At 37.1% G+C, this 20,871-nt stretch overlaps 1 protein-coding gene across 4 annotated transcripts in view; it reads right to left on the bottom strand.

Moving 5' to 3' along the window:
• UBE2D2 (ubiquitin conjugating enzyme E2 D2) overlaps window positions 1-20,871 on the bottom strand; it is a 100,135-nt gene that overhangs the window by 50,262 nt on the left and 29,002 nt on the right. The window contains exons 2-3 of one of the 4 annotated variants that reach the window (XM_037801861.1): window positions 7,871-7,920; window positions 7,726-7,759 (exon numbers count right to left, since the gene is read on the bottom strand). The exons of 1 other annotated variant lie outside the window; for it this stretch is intronic. In XM_037801861.1, coding sequence (XP_037657789.1) covers window positions 7,726-7,759; window positions 7,871-7,920 — 84 coding nt within the window. Of the gene's footprint in view, window positions 1-7,725; window positions 7,760-7,870; window positions 7,921-14,286; window positions 14,312-20,871 lie in introns of those variants that run through there. 2 more of the 4 variants (XM_037801863.1, XM_037801864.1) reach the window with 2 other exon arrangements.

The raw sequence follows: 20,871 nt of genomic DNA, 5'->3' as shown, positions 1-20,871 counted from the left end.
CAAAGAACCAACTTTTGGTTTGGTTGATTCTACTTTTTTTTTTTTTAATTCTCAATTTCATTTATTTCTACTTTAATTTTTGTTATTTCTTTCCTTCTGCTTTTGAGGTCAGTCTGCTGTTCTTTTTCTAGTTCATTCAGGTGTGCAGTTAGGTCTTTCTTTTAATTGTCTTCTTTTTTAATGTAGGCATTTAGGGTTTTACATTTCCCTCTCCTGCCTTTGCTGTAACCCATAAGTTTTGATGTGTTGGGTTCTTGTTTTCATTCATCTCAAGATATTTACCAATTTCTTTTGTAATTTCTTCTTTGACTCACGGATTGTTTACAAGTGTGTTGTTTAACCTCCACGTATTTGTGAATTTTGCAGTTTTCTGCCTGTTACTGATTTCCATCTTCATTCCATTATGTTCACAGAAAAAGCTCTGTATAATTTCAGTATTTTTCAATTTTTTTGAGACCCATTTTATGACCCAACATGTGGTCTATCCTGGAGAATGATCCATGAACATCTGAGAAAAATGCATTTCCTTCTGTTTGGGGTGCAATGTTCTGCAAATGCCTGTTAAATCTAATTAATTTATCATCTTATTCAAGTTATCTGTTTCCTTATTGATCCTCTGTATAGGTGTGCTATCTATTGATGAGTGGTGTATTGAAAAGTCCAACTATTATTGTAGAGATGTCCATTTCTCTTTTCAGTTTTGCAAGTCTTTGCCTCATGTATTTTGGGGCATCCTGATTAGGTGCAAAAATATTTATGATTATTATTTCTTCTTGATGGATTATGCCTTTTAGTAATACAGTGTCTTTGTCTCTTATAACATTTTTGCATTTAAAGTCTATTTTGTCCATTATTAGAATAGCTACCCCAGCTCTTTTTTGGTAATTGTTTACATGGAGTATCTTTTTCCAATCTTTCACTTTCAATCTATTTATGTCCTTGGGTCTAAGGTGAGTCTCTTATAGACAGCATATAGATAGATCATACTTTTTTTTTTTATTCATTCTGCCAATGTGTCTTTTGATTGGGGAGTGTAATCCATTAAAAGTCAATGTCATTACTGAAAAGGCAGTACTAACTTTAATGAATCATTTATCCTTTTTTTATGTCAATATCTTATTTTTGTTTATCTTTTTACCTTTTTAGTTACCCTTCCTGATAATCTTCATTTCTACACTCTCCTCCAAGCCTCTCTCTCCTGTCTTTTCCTTTCAGCCTGCAGAACTCCATTTAGAATTTCTTGTAGGGCTGGTCTCTTGTTGATGAACTCTCTCAGTTTGTTCTGTGAATATGTTAAACTCTCCCTCATTTTTGAAGGACAGTTTTACTGGATAAAGAATTCTGGACTGTACTTTTTCAGTACCTTAAATATATCATATCACTCATTAGAAACCTTTCTCCAGGATAGACCACATGTTAGGTCATAAAATAGGTCTCAAAAATTTCAAAAAGACTGAAATTACACAGAGCACTTTCTGTGAATGGTTTCCAATGAAAAATTGGCCCTTAATCTTATTGCAGTTCCCTTGTATGTGATGAATGGCTTTTCTGTCGCTGCTTTCAGGATACTCTCTTTATCACTGGCATCTGACATTCGTGTTTTCGAGTAGGTCTATTAGGATTATTCTGTTTGGAAAACACTGCATCTTGGACATGTATATTTATGTCTTCCATAAGACATAAATTATTTCCTCAAATATTCTTTCTGTACCTTTTCCTTTATCCTTCTGGGACACCCATGATGCATGTATTTGTGTGCTTTGTGCTGTCATTCAATTAATTCCCTAAGTCCTATCTCAATTTTTTTCCATTCTTTTCCCTACCTGTACTTCTGTGAGATTTTGATTGTCCTATCTTCTAATTCGCTGATTCATTCTTCTGTCTGTTAAAATCTGTTCTTGTATGCCTCTAGTGTATTTTTAATCTCTTCTATTGTGCCTTTCATTCCCATAAGTTCTGTTATGTTTCCTTTCATACTTTAAAATTCTTCTTCACGTTCATCCAGTGTCTTCTTAATATCCTTTATCTCTTTGGCCACATTTTCCTTCATCACTTTGAAATGGTTTCGGAAATCTGTTTGAACATCTTTCATTAGTTCTTCTAAATTCTGTGTCTCCTACAAAGTTTTAATTTGTTACTTTGACTGGGCCATCTCTTCCTGTTTCTTAGTACGGCTTGTAATTTTTTGCTTGATGTCTAGACATCTTGATGAGTTTACTCTGAAGGTCAATTTCTCTCTCTTGTTAGGGTTTTAATTGTTGCTTACCTTTGTGTTAAGTCTCTTCGTTGACACTTGGATAAACTTATTCTAGACTTTAGAATTGCCCATTTAACTGATCAGATTTTTTCAGCTCTTCTTCATCTGATTCTTGTCCAAGGTATGTAGTATAACTTTTAAAATTATACTATTTATGCAATTGTTTCACCCCCAGGGGAAAGCTTCCTTTCCTCTCTTCCTTCTGCAGGATTCTTGATCTGTTTGTTTTTGTTTTCCTCTCTAGATTTTTCTTTTTCTTTTTTTTTTTTTTTTAACACTCTCATTACCTCTAACTGCTTTTGCCTGGAGGGCCAATTCTAGGAGGATGGTCACCCTGGAGACAACTTCCTAAGTCAGTGTTACCCAAACAAAACAGGGCCAGGGACCTATGAAAGGTGTGCAGACCAGTTCCAAAGAGTCCTGGGTAGAGGGTCAGGAAAGACACCCAAGAGCCCTTTTGATAGCTACCTGAAGCTGTGCTTTTCCTGACCTACTCAGCAGATGGCACTCTTCAGCAAACTTCTGAAGAGACCCTGCATCTCTGAACTTCTATCACTTTCCTCCCTGTCAGGGCTGGGGTTTAAATAATGGCTGGGTGATGCCTGTCCAGGGAGGAATAAAACTGTGGCTCAAAGCCAGGACCCAGCAATCTTGCTGACCAAAAGCTATGATCAGTATTGGACTGCCCTCACCACACCCACCATTCCTGGGGAAGAGGACTTCCACAATCCACTCCTTCTACAACAACCAGCCAGGAGCTGGACCGAGGTGGCTAACCTCGAGAGTGGGGGCTGTGTCGAAAGTCACCACTGAGCACTTTATTCATGGTTCTTTACCACAGTGTCTCAACATTCTTCATCCCACTCTTCCCTGGATGCTGTACAATGTTCCCCTCCAGAGCCCTAGAACAGTTAACTCTAGATGGATCAAGGAACTAAACATAGGAGCTACAATCATAAAACTCCTGGTAGAAAGCATAGGGGGAACATTCATAAACCTGGAGTTGGTAGCTCTTAAATAAATGTCATGTCACCGAAGAAGATATACAAATTGCCACCGATAGGCACGTAAGAGATGGTCAACATCATTGGTCATCAGGGAAATGCAAATCAAAAAACCACAGTGAGAGCTGCCATCCACCAACCCCAACCAAGCAATATGGCATCCTGAGGAGGCTGCTCCCAATGGGATCTCCTCCCTTGCTCTTGTACTGTGTAAGTAATATTGTTGTCATTTGCTCCAAGTGTCTGTTGTGCCGGAGCCTGTGTTCCCATAACAAACCATTTAGCAACTCTCTCTGTAGGCAGGGAGATGTTCTACAAGCTGCATGAAAGCAACACCCCATTTCCATAACCAGTTTTATGAAAACTGTACAGAAGGAAAGAGCCACCATTTGAGAGGTCTGCAGAAAATCATTTTCAACTGTTTTAGGGTAAATAAAATCAAATAAAATAGATAAATCTAAATACCATACTAAGTTTATTGAGCATTCATTACCTTCTTAAGTATTGTCAGCAGCTCCTTCCTGTCAACTGAATCCTTCCATTGTGTAATACCATCACTTTCAACGTACTCTCTTAAGGTATAATAAGTGGGAAGTAAAGAAAATGTGCAGTGAGCCCATAGTGGTGGAAAAATGGTGCCAATAGACTTGCAGGGTTGCCCAAACCTTCAATTTGTTAAAATACACTACCTGCAATGTGCAATAAAGTGAAGTGCAAGAAAATAGGCATTCTTATATTTTATTTCAGCCCACATTCCATTGATTAGAGAGATCCAGCATGACACTATCAGAGGTTATTTTCCATTCTCTGAATGAAGATATTCTGGAAAACTTCTAAGATTCTTTTCCATTTTGACAACCACTGATCCTGGATTTTCAAATAGAGGCTGAGCAATACAAGTTTAGATAAGAAAAGAGGTCTGATAAAGGCAGAAAGGGCACTCAAGAAGAGAAAAATAAAGGCATAAAGGAAATTTTTTAATACAGATTGTATAATAGGAAGAAATCCTTAGGAGGACTCAAGCCATTTTTGGAATGTCCATGTAGAAATATAATGAATGCATATATAATTAAATAAAATCATGAACTGATTACTTAGAATAACTAAATATTTTGCATCTATATGACATTGTATGACTGAAAATGTGTATCAAATATAATTAGGCCATTTCATTACTGATTTGAAATTGCACTTAGGTTTGGTTTAAATGTGTTTCAATAAATATATTTTCTGAATGAAAACTTATTTTCAATATTTTATGTTACTCTAGAAATACTGTGTACCTATTTAGACTATCTTGATACAGGAAAATAATCTGAGTGTAACAAACTAAAACTGGATTCTGATCAATGATATGCCTTTAATAAATGGAGTAGGTTTAATTTGAAAACCAAAAACCAAACCAAACCAAAACAAACAAACAAACAAAAAACCACAGTGAGATACCACTTCATACCTTCCAGAATGTTTATTAAAAAAAAAAAAAAGAAAGAAAATAATTGTTGACAAGGATGCAGAAAAATAGGAACCCTTAAACACTGCTGGTGACATTGTAAAATGGTTCAGTCACTGTGGAAATCAGCTTAGCAGTTCCTCAGAAAGTTGAAAATAGAATTACCATACAACCCCTGGCTATCCCACTTCTTGATATGTAACTGTGCCAGTTTGGATGCATTATGTCCCCCAAAACACCATGTTCTTTAAAGCTATCTTGTGGGGGCAGACTTATTAGTGTTGATTAGGTTGGACTCTTTGGATTAGGTTGTTTCCATGGAGATGTGACCCACCCAACTGTAGGCAATCTTTTGATTAGATTATTTCCATGGAGGTGTGTCCCCACCCATTCAGCATGGGTCTTGATTAGTTTACTGGAGCCCTATAAAAGTTTGCAAACAGAAGGACCTCAGGGCAGCTGCAGCTTAGAGAGACATTTTGGAGATTGCTGCTTAATGCAGACTTTTGCTAACGCTTTGCAGATGCTAGCCCAGAGTTTGCTCTGGAGAAGCTAATACAGGACAAAACGCCCCAAGAACAATATTTTGAAGAATGCACAGGAGCTGAGAGAGGAGCACGTGCCTTCCTTCGCTGAAGGTATACTTGTGTTGATGACTTAATTTGGACATTTTCATGGCCTTCAGACTGTAAATTTGTAACCAAATAAACCCCCTGTACCAGTTTGTATATATTATGTCCCCCAGAAAAAGCCATATTCTTGTAGGGGCAGACATATTAGTGTTGATTAAGCTGGAACCTTTGGATTAGGTTGTGTCCATGGAGATGTGACCCACCCAACTGTAGGTGATAACTGATTAGATAACTTCCATGGAAGCATGGCCCCACCCATTCAGCATGGTCCTTGATTAGTTCACTGGAGCTCTATAAAAGTTCAGACAGAAAGAGCTCACAGCTGGCTATAGCTGAGACAGATATTTCGGAGAACGCCATTTTGAAACGCAACCCTGGGAGCAAGCAGACACCAGCCACGTGCCTTCCCAGCTAATAGAGGTTTTCCAGATGCCAACAGCCTTTCTCCAGTGAAGGTACCCTTTGTTGATGGACACTTTATGGCCTTAAGACTGTAACTGTATAACCAAATAAACCCCCTTTATAAAAGCCAATCCATTTCTGGTAGATTGCATTCCAGCAGCTAGCAAACTGGAACAATACCTCAAAGAATTGAAAGCAACGACTCAAACATATTTGTACAACAATGTTGATAGTTGCATTATCCACAGTAGTCAAAAGAAGAAGCAACCCAAGTGTCCACCAGAAGATGAATGAATAAATAAAATGTGGTATATATACAATGGACTATTATTCATCCATAAAAAAGAAATGAAATTCTGATGCATACTACAACATGCATGAACATGTTGAGTGAAATAAGTCAGACACAAAAAAACAAATATTGTACAATTTTGCTCATATGAAATACCTAAAAGTAGCAATTTTCATAGAGACAGATAGTAAATTATGGATTACCAGGGGGCAGGGTGAGGAGGGGTAGTGAGTTACTGCTGAATTGGTATAGAGTTTATGTTTTTAGTTATAAAAAAGTTGGGTGATGGGTACTGGTGATAGCACAATAATGTGAATATAACTAATATTACTGAATTACACACTTCAATGTGGTTAAAATGGGAAATTTTACATTGTATATGTTACTACAATAAAGTTTTTTTTTAAGTACATAGATATATTATATTGTCCAAGTAGTATCTTCACAACCTACTCCCCCAAATGTTTAGAAAATAAATGAATAGACAGGTAAGATAGAATGACATAGCAAAAGTGGCAAAATTGTAAAAGTTGGGTATCTGGTGGGGTTTGTTAAGAGTTTTCCATACAGGTTTTGTATGAATTTTGCAACTGTCCTACAAGTTTGAAATTATTTCAAAATAAAAAGTTAAAAAAAGTGGCCTCACTTATACTTCTGTAATTCTATAAAATCTCTACATTTATATAAGATACATTGCAGTTGCGTTATAACATGGCTTGGCAAATATAAAGTTTCACAAAGGAGAAAGCAATATGAAACTCTCACAATTCATATAAGTTCAATTATGGAACTGAGGTTTAAAAAAAAACTTCTTTTATAGGCTGGACCCAAATTTACTCTTATAATAGCAATCTTTACAACAGCACAGTTATGGTTTTCAAACACATTAACACCAAGATTAGTGTTCACATACTACTTTTAAGAATGAAAAAAACCTTAACTTTTTTATTCCCCATGGACCCCCTTCTTTCTCCAAGTATCTATATTATTCACTAATATCCTATATGATATGTTATAGTTAAGTTTCATGTCGGATTTTTTATCCCCAACTACTGAAAGTTAACTTCTGTACACCTTCGCCTCCACCCCTTGAATGCTTAACTATAAACTTCAGTGAGAGTAAATCATATTCTTTACTGCATCCTCCAGAAGAACCTAGAACATAAGATAAAAGGCACTCAACTGTCTGGATGAGTGGATGAATGCCTAGCAGAGTTCCAAATAAACTTGGTGCTCAAACACTTAGAAATGGTAAATTAAATAAAAGCACCTCAACAATTTCCAAGGGGAGGTCCAGTCCATTCAGCCCAATCACCTATCATGTCAGGAAACAGAAAGTTAGTCTGCAGTGATGTACAAAATTTATTAGATTTAATAACTGAGCCTGAATGGAAAAGGTTCTTTGGGGTGAGAATGGATAAGAACAGAACACAAGCTCTAGCAGGAACCATTTAGATGGAAACTTTCTGTGATAATTGAAGACAATATGCTCTGTTCATTACTGAAGATTAAGAAACTTTCCTAAATGTTATTTTACTTATTTGAACTACCATTTATTCATTTCAAAAAAAATTTTTTCCCTTAGTTTATAGGCCTTTTAATATCAACCAGTCCACATCTCCAGCAACACTGTGCCTGGAATATTCTCACCCCCAGCCCTCCAGGCACCTTTGGACTTTACTTACATGAAGCCCTTCTCCTCCACTTCCATTCAATTTCCTATTAAATATATGATGGAAAAGTGTAAGTTCCTTTAACAATTTTGCATAGTTTGTATTTATTTGTGTAACTATTTAATGTCTCTCAACCCGTGACAAATAGGGATCTGACCTCCAGCTTTTTGCACAGTGCCTGGTCCATGAGAAGTGCCCAGTAAATACCTGTTGAAGAACAGATAGTTACAATTACACACAGTAATTGTAAGTACCTAGAAAAAGATAATACCATCTTTCACTGACTGTAAGATACATTACTTTTTTACTTTTTAACATACCTGAAATCAGACTACATATTATAATCAATGCTATGTCAGGTTAGTTGGCAGTATTTTTCCTTTTTTGTAGTACATCTTATGTACTTCTTTGTCGTACAAAGTAGTACTCTGTGATGCACTTTGTGCTATGTCGTTCAATCAATGGTATCTTAGATTCAATGAAGTAAGGTACTTAGAAAGGCAATAACCTCCTCATTCCCAGATACTACAGCCACCAGATCATACACCAAACCAAGAATATGTTCAGAATTTTTGGCAACCAGGGCCATTTACAACTGAGTAAATGATACAGACAGGATACGAAAATTGCAACTCTTCCAGTAAGACTAAAAACAAGGGGGACAAAAGTATTAGGGAGGTACAAATGGTACCAAAAGCAAAGACAACAAGATGGAATTTAACAAAGGATTATGAATACTGAATCTTTACCTAATTTTCTTTTTCTTAGTTCCTAGGGTACTACAATAGCTAGAAGGAAAGAACTGAAATGGTGGAACTGTTATAGCATCCTTTGAAATATGTTCTACAGCTACGTTAAATTGTAATTTGGAAGCTATATCTTTTGTATATTTGTTATATTTCACAATAAGGAAATAATTGAAACTATAGTACTATAACTCATAACAACTTTGGAAATTTCCTATATATCCACTTGTTAAATCATACTTTGAAAGATACTACTTTTTTGTATATATATTTCATAATAAAGAAATAATTGAAACTGTGAAACTGTAATCTATAATACTCTTTTGCTCTCTACTTGTTGAATTGCACCTGGAAAGTTATCACTTCCATGTATACATGTTACATTCAAGCAAAGCAGGCAGTCAGCTGTTTTTCACAGCTGTTTCTTGCTACCAACTTCTACAGCTGAGAAGCAGCAGTGGGCTGAGTTGTCAGGGCAAGTTCAACTCCTCACTGGTTCCCTGTCTGGATCTGAAATTCACTCTACTTTCAGTGACTGAAGCAGTAATCTCTGAGCTACATCACTCTACGTCCAAGGTGAAGGTGGCACATAGTCAAACAGACATGAAGAGCCTATGTGCTAATAAAAGAGAGATGGCAAAGCATCTATGCCAAAAGATCTCACCACTCATTAAATTTCAAAGAAAGCAATGAAATGCATTTCGGTCACTAGATCTCCTCCACTAGCTGAATCCTACCTGAGTCATTAACTAAACAGTAAACTAAAAACCTAAAGAATTTATTTTGTTAGGGGGTCACTGCCACACTCCTCTGTAACACTGATGACTATGTACCATGGTTCTAAGCTTGAGAAGTGGGGGGGAAAAGTACACGAGTATTATTATTATCTTGTGCTTAAAGTACACCAGTATTATTTATTATCTTGTGCTTAAAGTGGCAGGATAATGGGAACATGAAAAAGGTAAAATGCTATCCTACAGGTTTTACATTACAACTTGTAAAATTATACCTCCGCCCTCTCTCTCTAGCTAAGCCAACTTGAAAGGTGAAATCACTGCCCTGCCCCCCTACATGGGATCAGACATCCAGGGGAGTGAATCTCCCTGGCAACATGGAATATGACTCCTGGGGAGGAATGTAGACCTGGCATCGTGGGATGGAGAACATCTTCTTGACCAAAAGGGGGATGTGAAAGGAAATGAAATGAGCTTCAGTAGCAGAGAGATTCCAAAAGGAGCCGAGAGGTCACTCTGGTGGGCACTCTTACGCACAATTTAGACAACCCTTTTTAGGTTCTAAAGAATTGGGGTAGCTGGTGGTGGATACCTGAAACTATCAAACTACAACCCAGAACCCATGAATCTCGAAGACAGTTGTATAAAAATGTAGCTTATGAGGGGTGACAATGGGATTGGGAAAGCCATAAGGACCACACTCCACTTTGTCTAGTTTATGGATGGATGAGTAGAAAAATAGGGGAAGGAAACAAACAAACAAACAGACAAAGGTAGCCAGTGTTCTTTTTTACTTCAATTGCTCTTTTTTATTTTAATTATTATTCTTGTTATTTTTGTGTGTGTGCTAATGAAGGTGTCAGGGATTGATTTAGGTGATGAATGTACAACTACGTAATGGTACTGTGAACAATCGAATGTACGATTTGTTTTGTATGACTGCATGGTATGTGAATATATCTCAATAAAATGAAGATTAAAAAAAAAAATTATGCCTCCGCCCCCCCAAAAATACCTTCATGTACTATTTTAACTAAATAGCATATGCATAAGTTTAGTACTCCAGTGTTTTAAAATATACAAAAATTGTTTCAATGAAGTTATTTCAGGATATTTGTTTTTACCATTGCTTTATTTTGTTTTGTTTGGAAATGCTTTTTTATTTTGATAAAGTAATTTAAAAAAACCAAAAACTGTTAACCTAGAACTGTAAATCCTTACAACAAAGTAATGTTTCTCTTCACTCTTCCAAAGCACAGGTTAGTTTCAGTTTAGCAAATCATCCAACACTGATCTAGAGGTATCAAAAAAGATCAATCTGAAATTATTAAGTCAGTGTTCTAACTGAACGATACTCTCTACGATTAGGAACAAGTCAGGAACAAGTAAGTGTAAGCCTGGAATTATGTTTTAGAACAATTACTCAAAACACCAACTGACAAAGATATCTGCATCACCCTGGAACTGTCCAGCCTCCAAAACTAGACACTAGACAATATTAGCATAAGTATGAACAGGAACTTCTGAAGAGATATCTTTTTTAAATTACATTTTATGTAAGCTTCGAGATAGGAGCCCTTTGTCCACATCTAAAGCACTTGAGATGCCATCTAATCAAGCATCTTCTATACTATTATAGAAGCATTTACTGCTGCCTTGGGGGAGATATTACAGTACCAAGACAATAAGAAAAATGAAATTTCTTTTTCCTATGATGGAATTTACAACCTAAAAGAACTTCCATTTCATCTGCAGCAAGGATTGAGGGAGTGTCATCCAGAAAATTCAAGTCCATAGACAAGCTGAGGAAAGGTTTAGTACCAACAAATAGTAACTGTTTCAAAAAATTTTATAATTCCTGATATTAAGAAAAAACTATAGCATTAGTAAGCAGTTTTCAATATGGGAGAGCTGACCAATTAACCTACAGGGAATGTTTATAATCCATATAATCATTACAGTGGCAGTACTTGAGGATTCTGAGAGCATTTCTGAGATTAATACAGAGGAGGCAGCAAGTAGGAAAGCAGTTCTTTGACGTAATAGAAATAGTATGAAAACATTATTTTGCATCAAGTACAAAAACAAAACAAAAAGGCACAGCCTAGATAGCCTCAAGTTTCTTAGAACAGATGTGCTATCAATACCTGACTTAAGTAAGAAATATTAGTAAAAACAGGCTACAAATATGAAATTCTTCCTGTGACTCAATTTTATCCACTACTTTCCAGAACAGAAAACGAAGAAGACAGCCAGTTGCCTCGTCTTTAGGCTTTCAGAGTCTAACAAGAATAATACAAGATAAAAATTCAAGAGCTCAGTGATTGAATTTTAATCCTACAATTACATACAGCTTTTTAGAACACTTTACATCCTGATCTTTATCTTTCTTCTTTTCCCCAGTCTCCCGGGAGGCTAAATAAAGCAATTTAGGAAGTTATTCTGGCAGGAAAAGACCAGCTTCAAGAAAATGGCTACACTTCTCCTCAAAACAACATATTTTTAGGTTTCATGTTCAGAAAAATGTTAATTTAATATCACTTGACTATTAAAATGAATTTACTGAAACCAAAGAAACAAAATTGCACCGCAAAATTAAATGCATAACCAGGTGACCTTATTCAACAAGCAAAACGTGTTACTAAGACAATGTTTACTACAACGGCCCCTGAAATAGATAATCTCAGATGACCACCACTGATTTCTCCCCTCCCTGTAATTAGATGCCACTTCTCTGATGAAGAAATGGAGTCTATCGCCCTTCCCCTTAAATCCAGGCTGGGCTTGTGCCTCCATATGAGAAACAAAACGCAGAGAACATGACACTGTCAGCTTCCAGTCTAGCCTTAAAGAGGCTTGATAGCTTCTTCTTTCACTCCCTTGGGGCTCCGAATCACCACATAGGAGGTTCAAGCTGTCCTGCTGGAGAGGCCATCTGTGGAGTGAGGTGCACACTCCTGCAAATAGTCTGCACGAACATCCCAAGACAGGTCAGAGAGGCCCTCTTGAACCTTCTAACCCAGCTGGCTGAGCAAGAAACAATAACAACATATGAAGCAGAACCACTCAGTCAACCCACAGAATCTTGAGAAATTAAATCACTGTTGTTTTAAGGCACTTAGTTTTGGCACAGTTTGTTACACAGCAATAGCTAACCAATACAACACCCCGTACAGATAGGATTCCTAATAACAGATCCCTCCAACGATTATTTCCTTAGCAGTTTCCCAGCAAAATCATCACACATTTCTACAGATTTCTAATGCTGCTAAATACTTAAAAAAAAATACAGTCTATTATTGAAAACGATTGCCCCCCCCCCACCAAAATATTTTTAATATTTTTAAATACTGTTGGGGGGAAAGTCATGATAAAAGATTATTTCAGTTCCAGGAAAATGGCAGATTTGGACAGACAGAGCAAAATTCTCCTCTGTGAAAAACACTAGAAAAAGGACAGAAAGCACTCCAGAACAGGAGTTCCAGGGTTCCACCAGCTGGGCAGGGACTTCTACACCAATAGTGAGTGTGTACTTGGAGAAGCCTAGAGATGCCGTTTAAGACCAGGAAGTGTTTGGCCTGGAACACCACCGGAAAACGGGCAATTGAAGCTGGCTGACGAGCACATAGGGAAACAGCCTTCCACGCACCAGGCACCCTCTTAAGCACTTGGCTCGGGTGATAACCCTTCGCAAACCCACCACCAACAGCCCCTGTGCCAGGGACTAGCAATTGGAGAAGGCAGATAAGCATGGGAGGCGGAAGCTTTCCATGCCCCATGCAGCCATCTTTGCAGTTGGCCGAGAGCATCCTTGAGCGGAATTCAGGACTCAGAGGCATTGTGATGGCGTCCACTCTTCCTCCATGGAAGCCTGTGGTGTGCACAGCCTATAGGCAAAGGTGCCTCATGGAAATGCCCCCCTCCCACCCCCACCAATGCCAGTGAGTCACAGGTGCACGGGAGACAGGGACTGTGGGGCATTTGAGCTTGAAAGTGAGATGCACAGCTCTGCAGCCCCAGAGAACTCCATCTGCAGCCCCAGGAACAGCCAGGACCACTGTGTCCTGGAGCACACTCCCTGCTGAACTGCACAGGGAACACCCCCCCACCCACAGGGCTGGCAGTCCCCAGTGTACACGGAAAATTAGTGCACTAATTGGACCTCTATATGGTTTGGACACCCACTCACTGCACAGACAAAGTTTGGGAAGTTGGGGAGAGGAATTGACTTGAGGGTAAGTGGTAGCTCAAGAGTGTCATCTGCTGGTAAGTCAGGGAAAGTGCACTCCACCAAGCTGTAGCTCTGTCACATTATAGAAAAATCCTCAAATAAGCCTGCATAATCTAAACAAACCATATCAAGATAAGCAAATGCTAAAATGCCAAAAACAACAGAATATTATAAAGCATATGAAGAAAACAGAAGATATGGAAAACCAAAACGTTCAAATTAAAAAGCCAGAGAAGACACAGAACTTGGAGCAATTAATCAAAGAAGTACACACAAACATCAATGTCATAGCTCAGGATATAAAAGGCATGAAGAAGATCCTAGAAGAGCAAAAAGAAGAATTTGCAACAGTAAATAAAAAATAGCAGATCTTATGGAAATAAAAGATACTGATGATCAAATTAAAAACATTCTTGAGACACCTAATAGCAGATTTGAAGAGGAAGAGGAAAGAATTAGTGAACTCAAGGACAGACTGATGGAATGTGAAAGCACAGAAGAATGAATGGTGACAAAAATCGAGAAGTTTGAAATGGATCTCAGGGAAATGGTGGACAACATGAAGCGCACAAATACAAGAATCGTTGGTGTTTCAGGAGGTGAAGAGTAGAGTAAAGGACTAGGAAAAGTATTTGAAGACAGTGTTGGGGAAAACTTCCCAACACTTCTAAACGAATAAATGTGCAAATCAAAGATGGCCAACAAACTCCAAATAAAATAAATCCAAATAAACCCACTCCAAGACATATTCTGATCAGACTGTCAAATGCTGAAGAGAAGGAAAAAGTTCTGAAAGCAGCAAGGAAGAAGTGTTTCACCACATACAAGAGAAACAACATAAGACTAAGTACAGACTACTCACTGGGCACCATGGAGGCGAGTAGGCAGTGGTATGACACGTTTCAAATTCTGAAAGAGAAAAATTGCCAGTCAAGAATTCTTTACCCAGCAAAGCTCTTCTTCAAAATTGAGGGAGAGCTTAAATTTTTTACAAACAAATGCTGAGAGAATTTGTTAGCAAGAGACCTGCCATACAAGAAATACTAAAGGGAGCTCTACCAGCTGAGAAAAAAGACAGGAGAAAGAGGCCTGGAGAAGGGAAAAGAATTGAAGAGTATTAGTAAGGGCAACTTAAAGGAAATAAAGAGGGGGAGGGGGACAGATCCGACAAATAAAAACCAAAGGATAAGATGAATGATTCAAGAACTGCCTTCACAGTAATAATATTGAATGTGAATGGATTAAACTCCCCAATTAAAAGATACAGATGGACAGAATGGATGAAAAAATATGAACCATCAATATGCTGCTTACAAAAGACCCAGCAACAAAGAGAGACTGAAAAGTGAAAGAGTGGAAAAAAATATTCCATGCAAGCTACAGCCAGAAGAAAGCAGAAGTAGCAATACTGATTTCAGATAAAATAGACTTTAAATGCAAGGATGTCATGAGACAAAGAAGGACACTATATACTAATAAAAGGGACTATTCACCAAGAAGAAATAACAAATCAAGATGCTCCAAAGTACATGACACAAACACTGGCAAAACTGAAGGAAGCAACAGATGTTTCCACAATAATCATGGGAGGCTTCAATACACCACTCTCTCCTACAGATAGGTCAACTAGACAGAAGAATAATAAGGAAACTGAACACCTAAACAATGTGCTAAATGAATTAGACTTAACAGATATATAGAGTATTACATCCAAAATTACCAGGATATACATCCTTCTCTAGTGCTCATGGAACTTTCTCCAGGACAGATCATATGCTGGGGCATAAAACAAGCCTCAATAAATTTAAAAAAGACTGAAATTATTCAAAACATGTTTTCTGACCACAATGGAATGCAAATAGAAGTCAATAACCATCAAAGATTTAGAGCATTCACAAATACCTGGAGGTTAAACAACACGCTCCTAATCAGTGGGTCAAAGAAGAAACTGCAAGAGAAATATCTAGAAACGGATGAAAACAAGAACACAACATATCAAAACTTAAAGGAAGAAAGAGCTAAAATCAAAGAACTAATGGAAAAACTGAAGAAGCTAGAAAATGATCAGCAAACTAATCCTAAACCAAGTAGAAGAAAGGATTAAAGCAGAAATAAATGATACAGAGAATAAAAAAACAACAGAAAGAGTAAATAAAACCAAAAGTTAGTTCTTTGAGAAGATCAACAAGATTGACAAACCCATAGCTACACTGACCAAGTCAAAAGAGAGAAGACTGAAATAAATGAAATAATAAATCAGAGGGGAAACATTACTGTGGATCCCAAAGAAATTTTAAAAATCATTAACAGGATACTATGAACAACTGTACATCAACAAACTAGACAATTAAGAGGAAATGGATAATTTCCTGGAAACACATGAACAATCTAGACTGACCAGAGAATAAACAGAAGACCTCAACAAACCAATCACAAGTAAAGAGATACAATCAGTCATCAAAAAGCTTCCTACAAATAAAAGTTCAGGACCAGATGGCTTCACAGGGGAATTCTACCAAACTTTCAAAAAGAATTGACACCATTCCTATCCAAACTCTTTCGAAAAATTGAAGAAACTGGAATACTACCTAACTCATTTTATGAATCCAGCATCACTCTAACACCAAAACCAGGTAAAGATGCTACAAGAAAGGAAAACTACAGGCCAATCAATCTCCCTAATGAATATAGATGCAAAAAATTCTCAACAAAATACTTGCAAATTGAATCCCAAGACACATTACTCATACACCATGACCAATGGGGTTCATCCCAGGCATGTAAGGGTAGTTCAACATAAGAAAATCAACCAATGCAATATGACACATTAACAAATCAAAAGAGAAAAATCAAATGATCATCTCAATAAAATGCTGAAAAAGCATTCAACAAAATTCAGCATCCTTTTTTGATAAAAACCCTTTAAGAGGTAGGAATTGAAGGAAATTTCCTCAATATGTTAAATGGCATATATGAAAAACCCACAGCCAGCACAGTACTCATTGGTGAGGGGCTGAAAACCTTCCCTCTAAGATCAGGAACGAGACAAGGATGCCGACTGTCACCCCTATTATTCAACATTGTGTTAGAAGTTCTAGCCAAAGCAATCCGGAAAGACAAAGAAATAAAAGGCATCCAAACTGGAAAGGAAGAAGTGAAACTGTCATTATTAGATGATATGATCTTATATTTGGAAAACAATGAGAAATCAATGACAGCTACTTGAGCTAATAAACAAATTCAGTAAAGTGGCGGGATAAAAGATTAATACACGAGTCAATAATGTTCCTCTATACTATAAATGACTTAACTGAGGAGATACTCAAGAAAAAAGATTCCATTCACAATAGCAACTAAAATAATCAAGTACCTATGAATAAACTTAACCAAAGACATAAAAGACCTTTACACAGAGAATTTTAAAAATTCTACTGAAAGAAATAAAAAAGGACCTAAATGGGTGGAAAAATATTCCATGCTCATGGATAGGAAAACTAAAATATTGTTAAGATGTCAATTCTACCTAAACTGACATACAGATCCAATGCAATCCCAATCCAAATTCCAACAACCTATACTTTGCAGGCTTGGAAAAGCTAGTTATCAAATTTATTTGGAAGGGAAAGGGGCCTCGAATTGCCAAAAACATTCTAAAAAAGAACAAAGTGGGAGGCTGTTCACTACCAGACTTTGAAGCCTACTATAAAGCTACAGTAGTCAAAACAGCATGGTATTACCACCAGGATAGACATATTGATCAATGGAATCGAATTGAGAACTCAGAAATAGACCTCTGGATATACGGTCAATGATTTTTGATAAGGCCCTCAAATCCACTGAACTGGGACAGAACAGTCTCTTCAACAAATGGGGCTGGGAGAACTGGATAGCCATAACAAAAAGAATGAAAGAGGATCCATATCTCACATCCTATAGAAAAATTAACTCAAAGTGGATCAAAGACCTCAGTATAAGAGACAGTACCATAAAACTCCTAGAAGATAATGTACGGAAACATCTTCAAGACCTAGTATTAGGAGGTCACTTCTTACACCTTACACCCAAAGCACAAGCAATGAAAGAAAAAAATGGATAAATGGGAACTCCTCAAAATCAAAAGCTTCTGTACCTCAAAGGAATTTGTCAAAACGGTGAAGAGGCAGCCAATGCAATGGGAGAAAATTTGTATCTGATAAAAGACTGATATCTTGCATATATAAAGAAATCCTACAACTCAATGACAATAGTACGAACAGCCCAATTTTAAAATGGGCAAAAGATACGAAAAGACATTTCTCTGAGGAGGAAATACAAATGGCTAAAAAACACATGAACAAATGTTCATCTTCACTAGCTATTAGGGAGATGCAAATCAAGACCACAATGAGATATCACCTCACACAAATATGAATGACTGCCATTAAACAAACAGGAAACTACAAATGCTGGAGAGAATGTGGAGAAACTGGAACTCTTATTCATTGCTGGTGGGACTGTATAATGGTACAGCCACACTGGAAGACAGTTTGGTGGTTCCTCAGAAAACCAGGTATCGAGTTATCCTACAATCCAGCAATTTTACTTCTCAGTATAAACTCAGAAGATCTGAAAGCAGTGATACGAACAGATATTTGCAAACTGATGTTCATAGTGGCACTATTCACAACTGCCAAGAGATGGAAACAATCTAAATGTCCTTCAAAAACTGACTGAATAAACAAAATGTGGTATATACATACAATGGAACACTAGGACGCAGTAAGAAGGAACGAGGTCATGAAACACGACAACATGGATGAACCTTGAAGACATAAAGCTGAGTGATATAAGCCAGACACAAAAGGAGAGATATTGTAGGTTATCACTAATGTGAACTCCGTGAAAAATAGTAAATAAGTCTTACAATGTAGACTATAGGGGACCTAGAGATAGAAAGAAGTTAGTGAGGGGGGAATGATAACCTAATATGTACAGATGTGATGATGACAGTGAACTTAATGGTATGGGAATGGTCAGGTGTGACTATGGTTCGTTAATGGGATTATAAGTATCAGTAATGCACTGAAGGCAAACATGCTCGTAATTGGCTGTTTAAAGGCATGTGACCCACAGAGTAGCACCACAAACCTAAATTAGTGTTAGCATGTTATAATTATAAGGTTTGACACTGGGGCAGAGGGTTAACAACAGAGTGGTATGGAAAAACTACCCACTACATATTAAAGACTATATTTAATAGGAATATCTTACCAAAACTAAGCTAATACTAGGGATGAATAATTAGCAACTAATAAGAGCTCTAGGATGTATTATGGTATGATAATTATTTAAAGTTGAGGGTGATGATGACTGTACAACTAAGTGAAGATAATGTAAGAAACTTACAGTTTATCTTGGGATATAATATCTATTAAGTGAAATTAGGAACCCACTACTTAATAAATCAAGCCCTCAATCTGAGGCTTGCTCTTGTGAAATTTAGGATTGTAAATGGGAGACCGAGCCCTCCTATAATTATGTCTAAGAGGCACCTCCAGGGACCCCCCCCTTTGTTGCTCAGATGTTGCCCCTCTCTCTCTAAGCCACCTTGGAAAATAAATTCATTAACACCACCCTCCCCATACCCGAGGTACATGACTCCCAGGGGAATGAATCTCCCTGGTGACACGGGACATGATCCCAGGAATGAGCCTGGCCCTGGCAGTGAGGGACTGGAAATGCATACTTGACCAAAAGGGGGGAGAAAGATAGTTAACAAGCTGAGGTCACAGTGGCTGAGAGATCCCAAACAGAGTTGAAAGGCTATCCTGGAGGTTTCTCTTATGCAAGCTCCAGCTAGGCATCCCAAATGGCCACAGTATGCCATGCCCTTACCAAAAGTAGCCCCCAAATACCTAGGTCCCCACCGAGACTCTATAAAAGTTCCACTCACTAAGTTTTTTTTTTTTTAATTCATTTTATTGAGATATATTCACATAGCACGCAGTCATACAAAACAAATTGTACATTTGATTGTTCACAGTACCATTACATTGTTGTACATTCATTACCAAAATCAATCCCCGACACCCTCATTACCACACACACAAAAATAACCAGAATAATAATTAAAGACTCACCAAGTTTTATCTTGCAGAAACTTAAATCCACCAGAGTGTTCCTATGCCAGACAAGTCCTAAATCCCAGAGGCAACAGCCTCTTTAAGAACAACAATCAGATGCAGTCCCCTTCCCCTTCCCCACACTGTTGACACCCCTTTCAATGTGAACAAGTTAGGGTGCTCATAGCCTGAAGATGGAGAAAGAGATTAAATGACAGGAAGGGGTAGCAAGAAACAAGGTAAGATTTAACAAAGATCTATGAATACTGAAACATACATATATATATCTTTAGATGCTGGGGTGTTGGAATAGCTGGAAGGAGGTAAATGAATGGTGGAACTGTAACCTAAAACATCCTTTGAAATTTGCTCCATAGCTACTCGTTGAATTGTGCTTTGACAGTCTTCACCTTTCTGTATACACCCTATATTGAATAATAGGAAAGAAATGAAACTGTGGAACTGCAACCATAACAATTTTTGAAATTACTTATATAATTGCTTGTTGAGCTGTACATCGAAAGTTAACACCTTTCTGTATATATGTTATATTGTACAATAATGGAAATAGCTGAAGATGTGGAACTGTGACCCATGACATTCTTTGAAATTTGCTAAGTACTTGTTAAATTGTACTTTGAAACTTATCACTGTTATGTGTATGCGTTAAAGTTTACAATTAAAAAATTTCATTTTAAAAAAAGTTGATTATTTCAAGTGATTTACTTCCCTTCAGATATGACATCTTAATATATTGTCCAGAGTCCGTTACAACAGCAAAGTATATTTAATCTTTTAGCAGGTCTAAATATTTACCTAAAACCTCAAATGTTGCCTTAGCAAAATTTAGAAGACAGCCATTTTTCAATATTACAGATTGAGCTAGGAAAAAAACCATTAACTATTTATAAACATAGATAAATATCCAATATTTCTATCAGCTGCATAAAGGTAATTAGATCCAATGGGTGTTCTATAATTCATGACTTTTTTGAAATGCCTATTCCTTTAGAGTTAACAATTTGTAGAAACATAAATATTGGCAAAGCACTGCTGCATGGGTTAAGTGTTTAGAAATATAGAGAAGAAGAATCATTGAAAGTATCTCTCAGACCTCCAGGCAAAGTGAAAGACTGAAGGCACAACTTTCACTCCCTCCCAAAACCCCACTAAAATAAGAAACAAAAGATTAAAAAAAAAAAAAAGAAAAAAAAAAAAGGCTTAAACTCACAATCACAAAGAATGGGAGAAGAGACAGCAGCAACAAAACTTTTGCAACCTAAAAAGCACAGATGACTGACTTAGCTGTCCCAAAAAGATTGGATCCAAAATCACAGTGGAAAAAC

The sequence above is a fragment of the Choloepus didactylus genome, chromosome 13 (assembly GCF_015220235.1).
Source record: "Choloepus didactylus isolate mChoDid1 chromosome 13, mChoDid1.pri, whole genome shotgun sequence".
In the NCBI taxonomy this organism is placed as follows: Eukaryota; Metazoa; Chordata; class Mammalia; order Pilosa; family Megalonychidae; genus Choloepus; species Choloepus didactylus.
The sequence above is the reverse complement of the archived record's forward strand: the minus strand, read 5'-3'. Positions and strand labels throughout refer to the sequence as shown.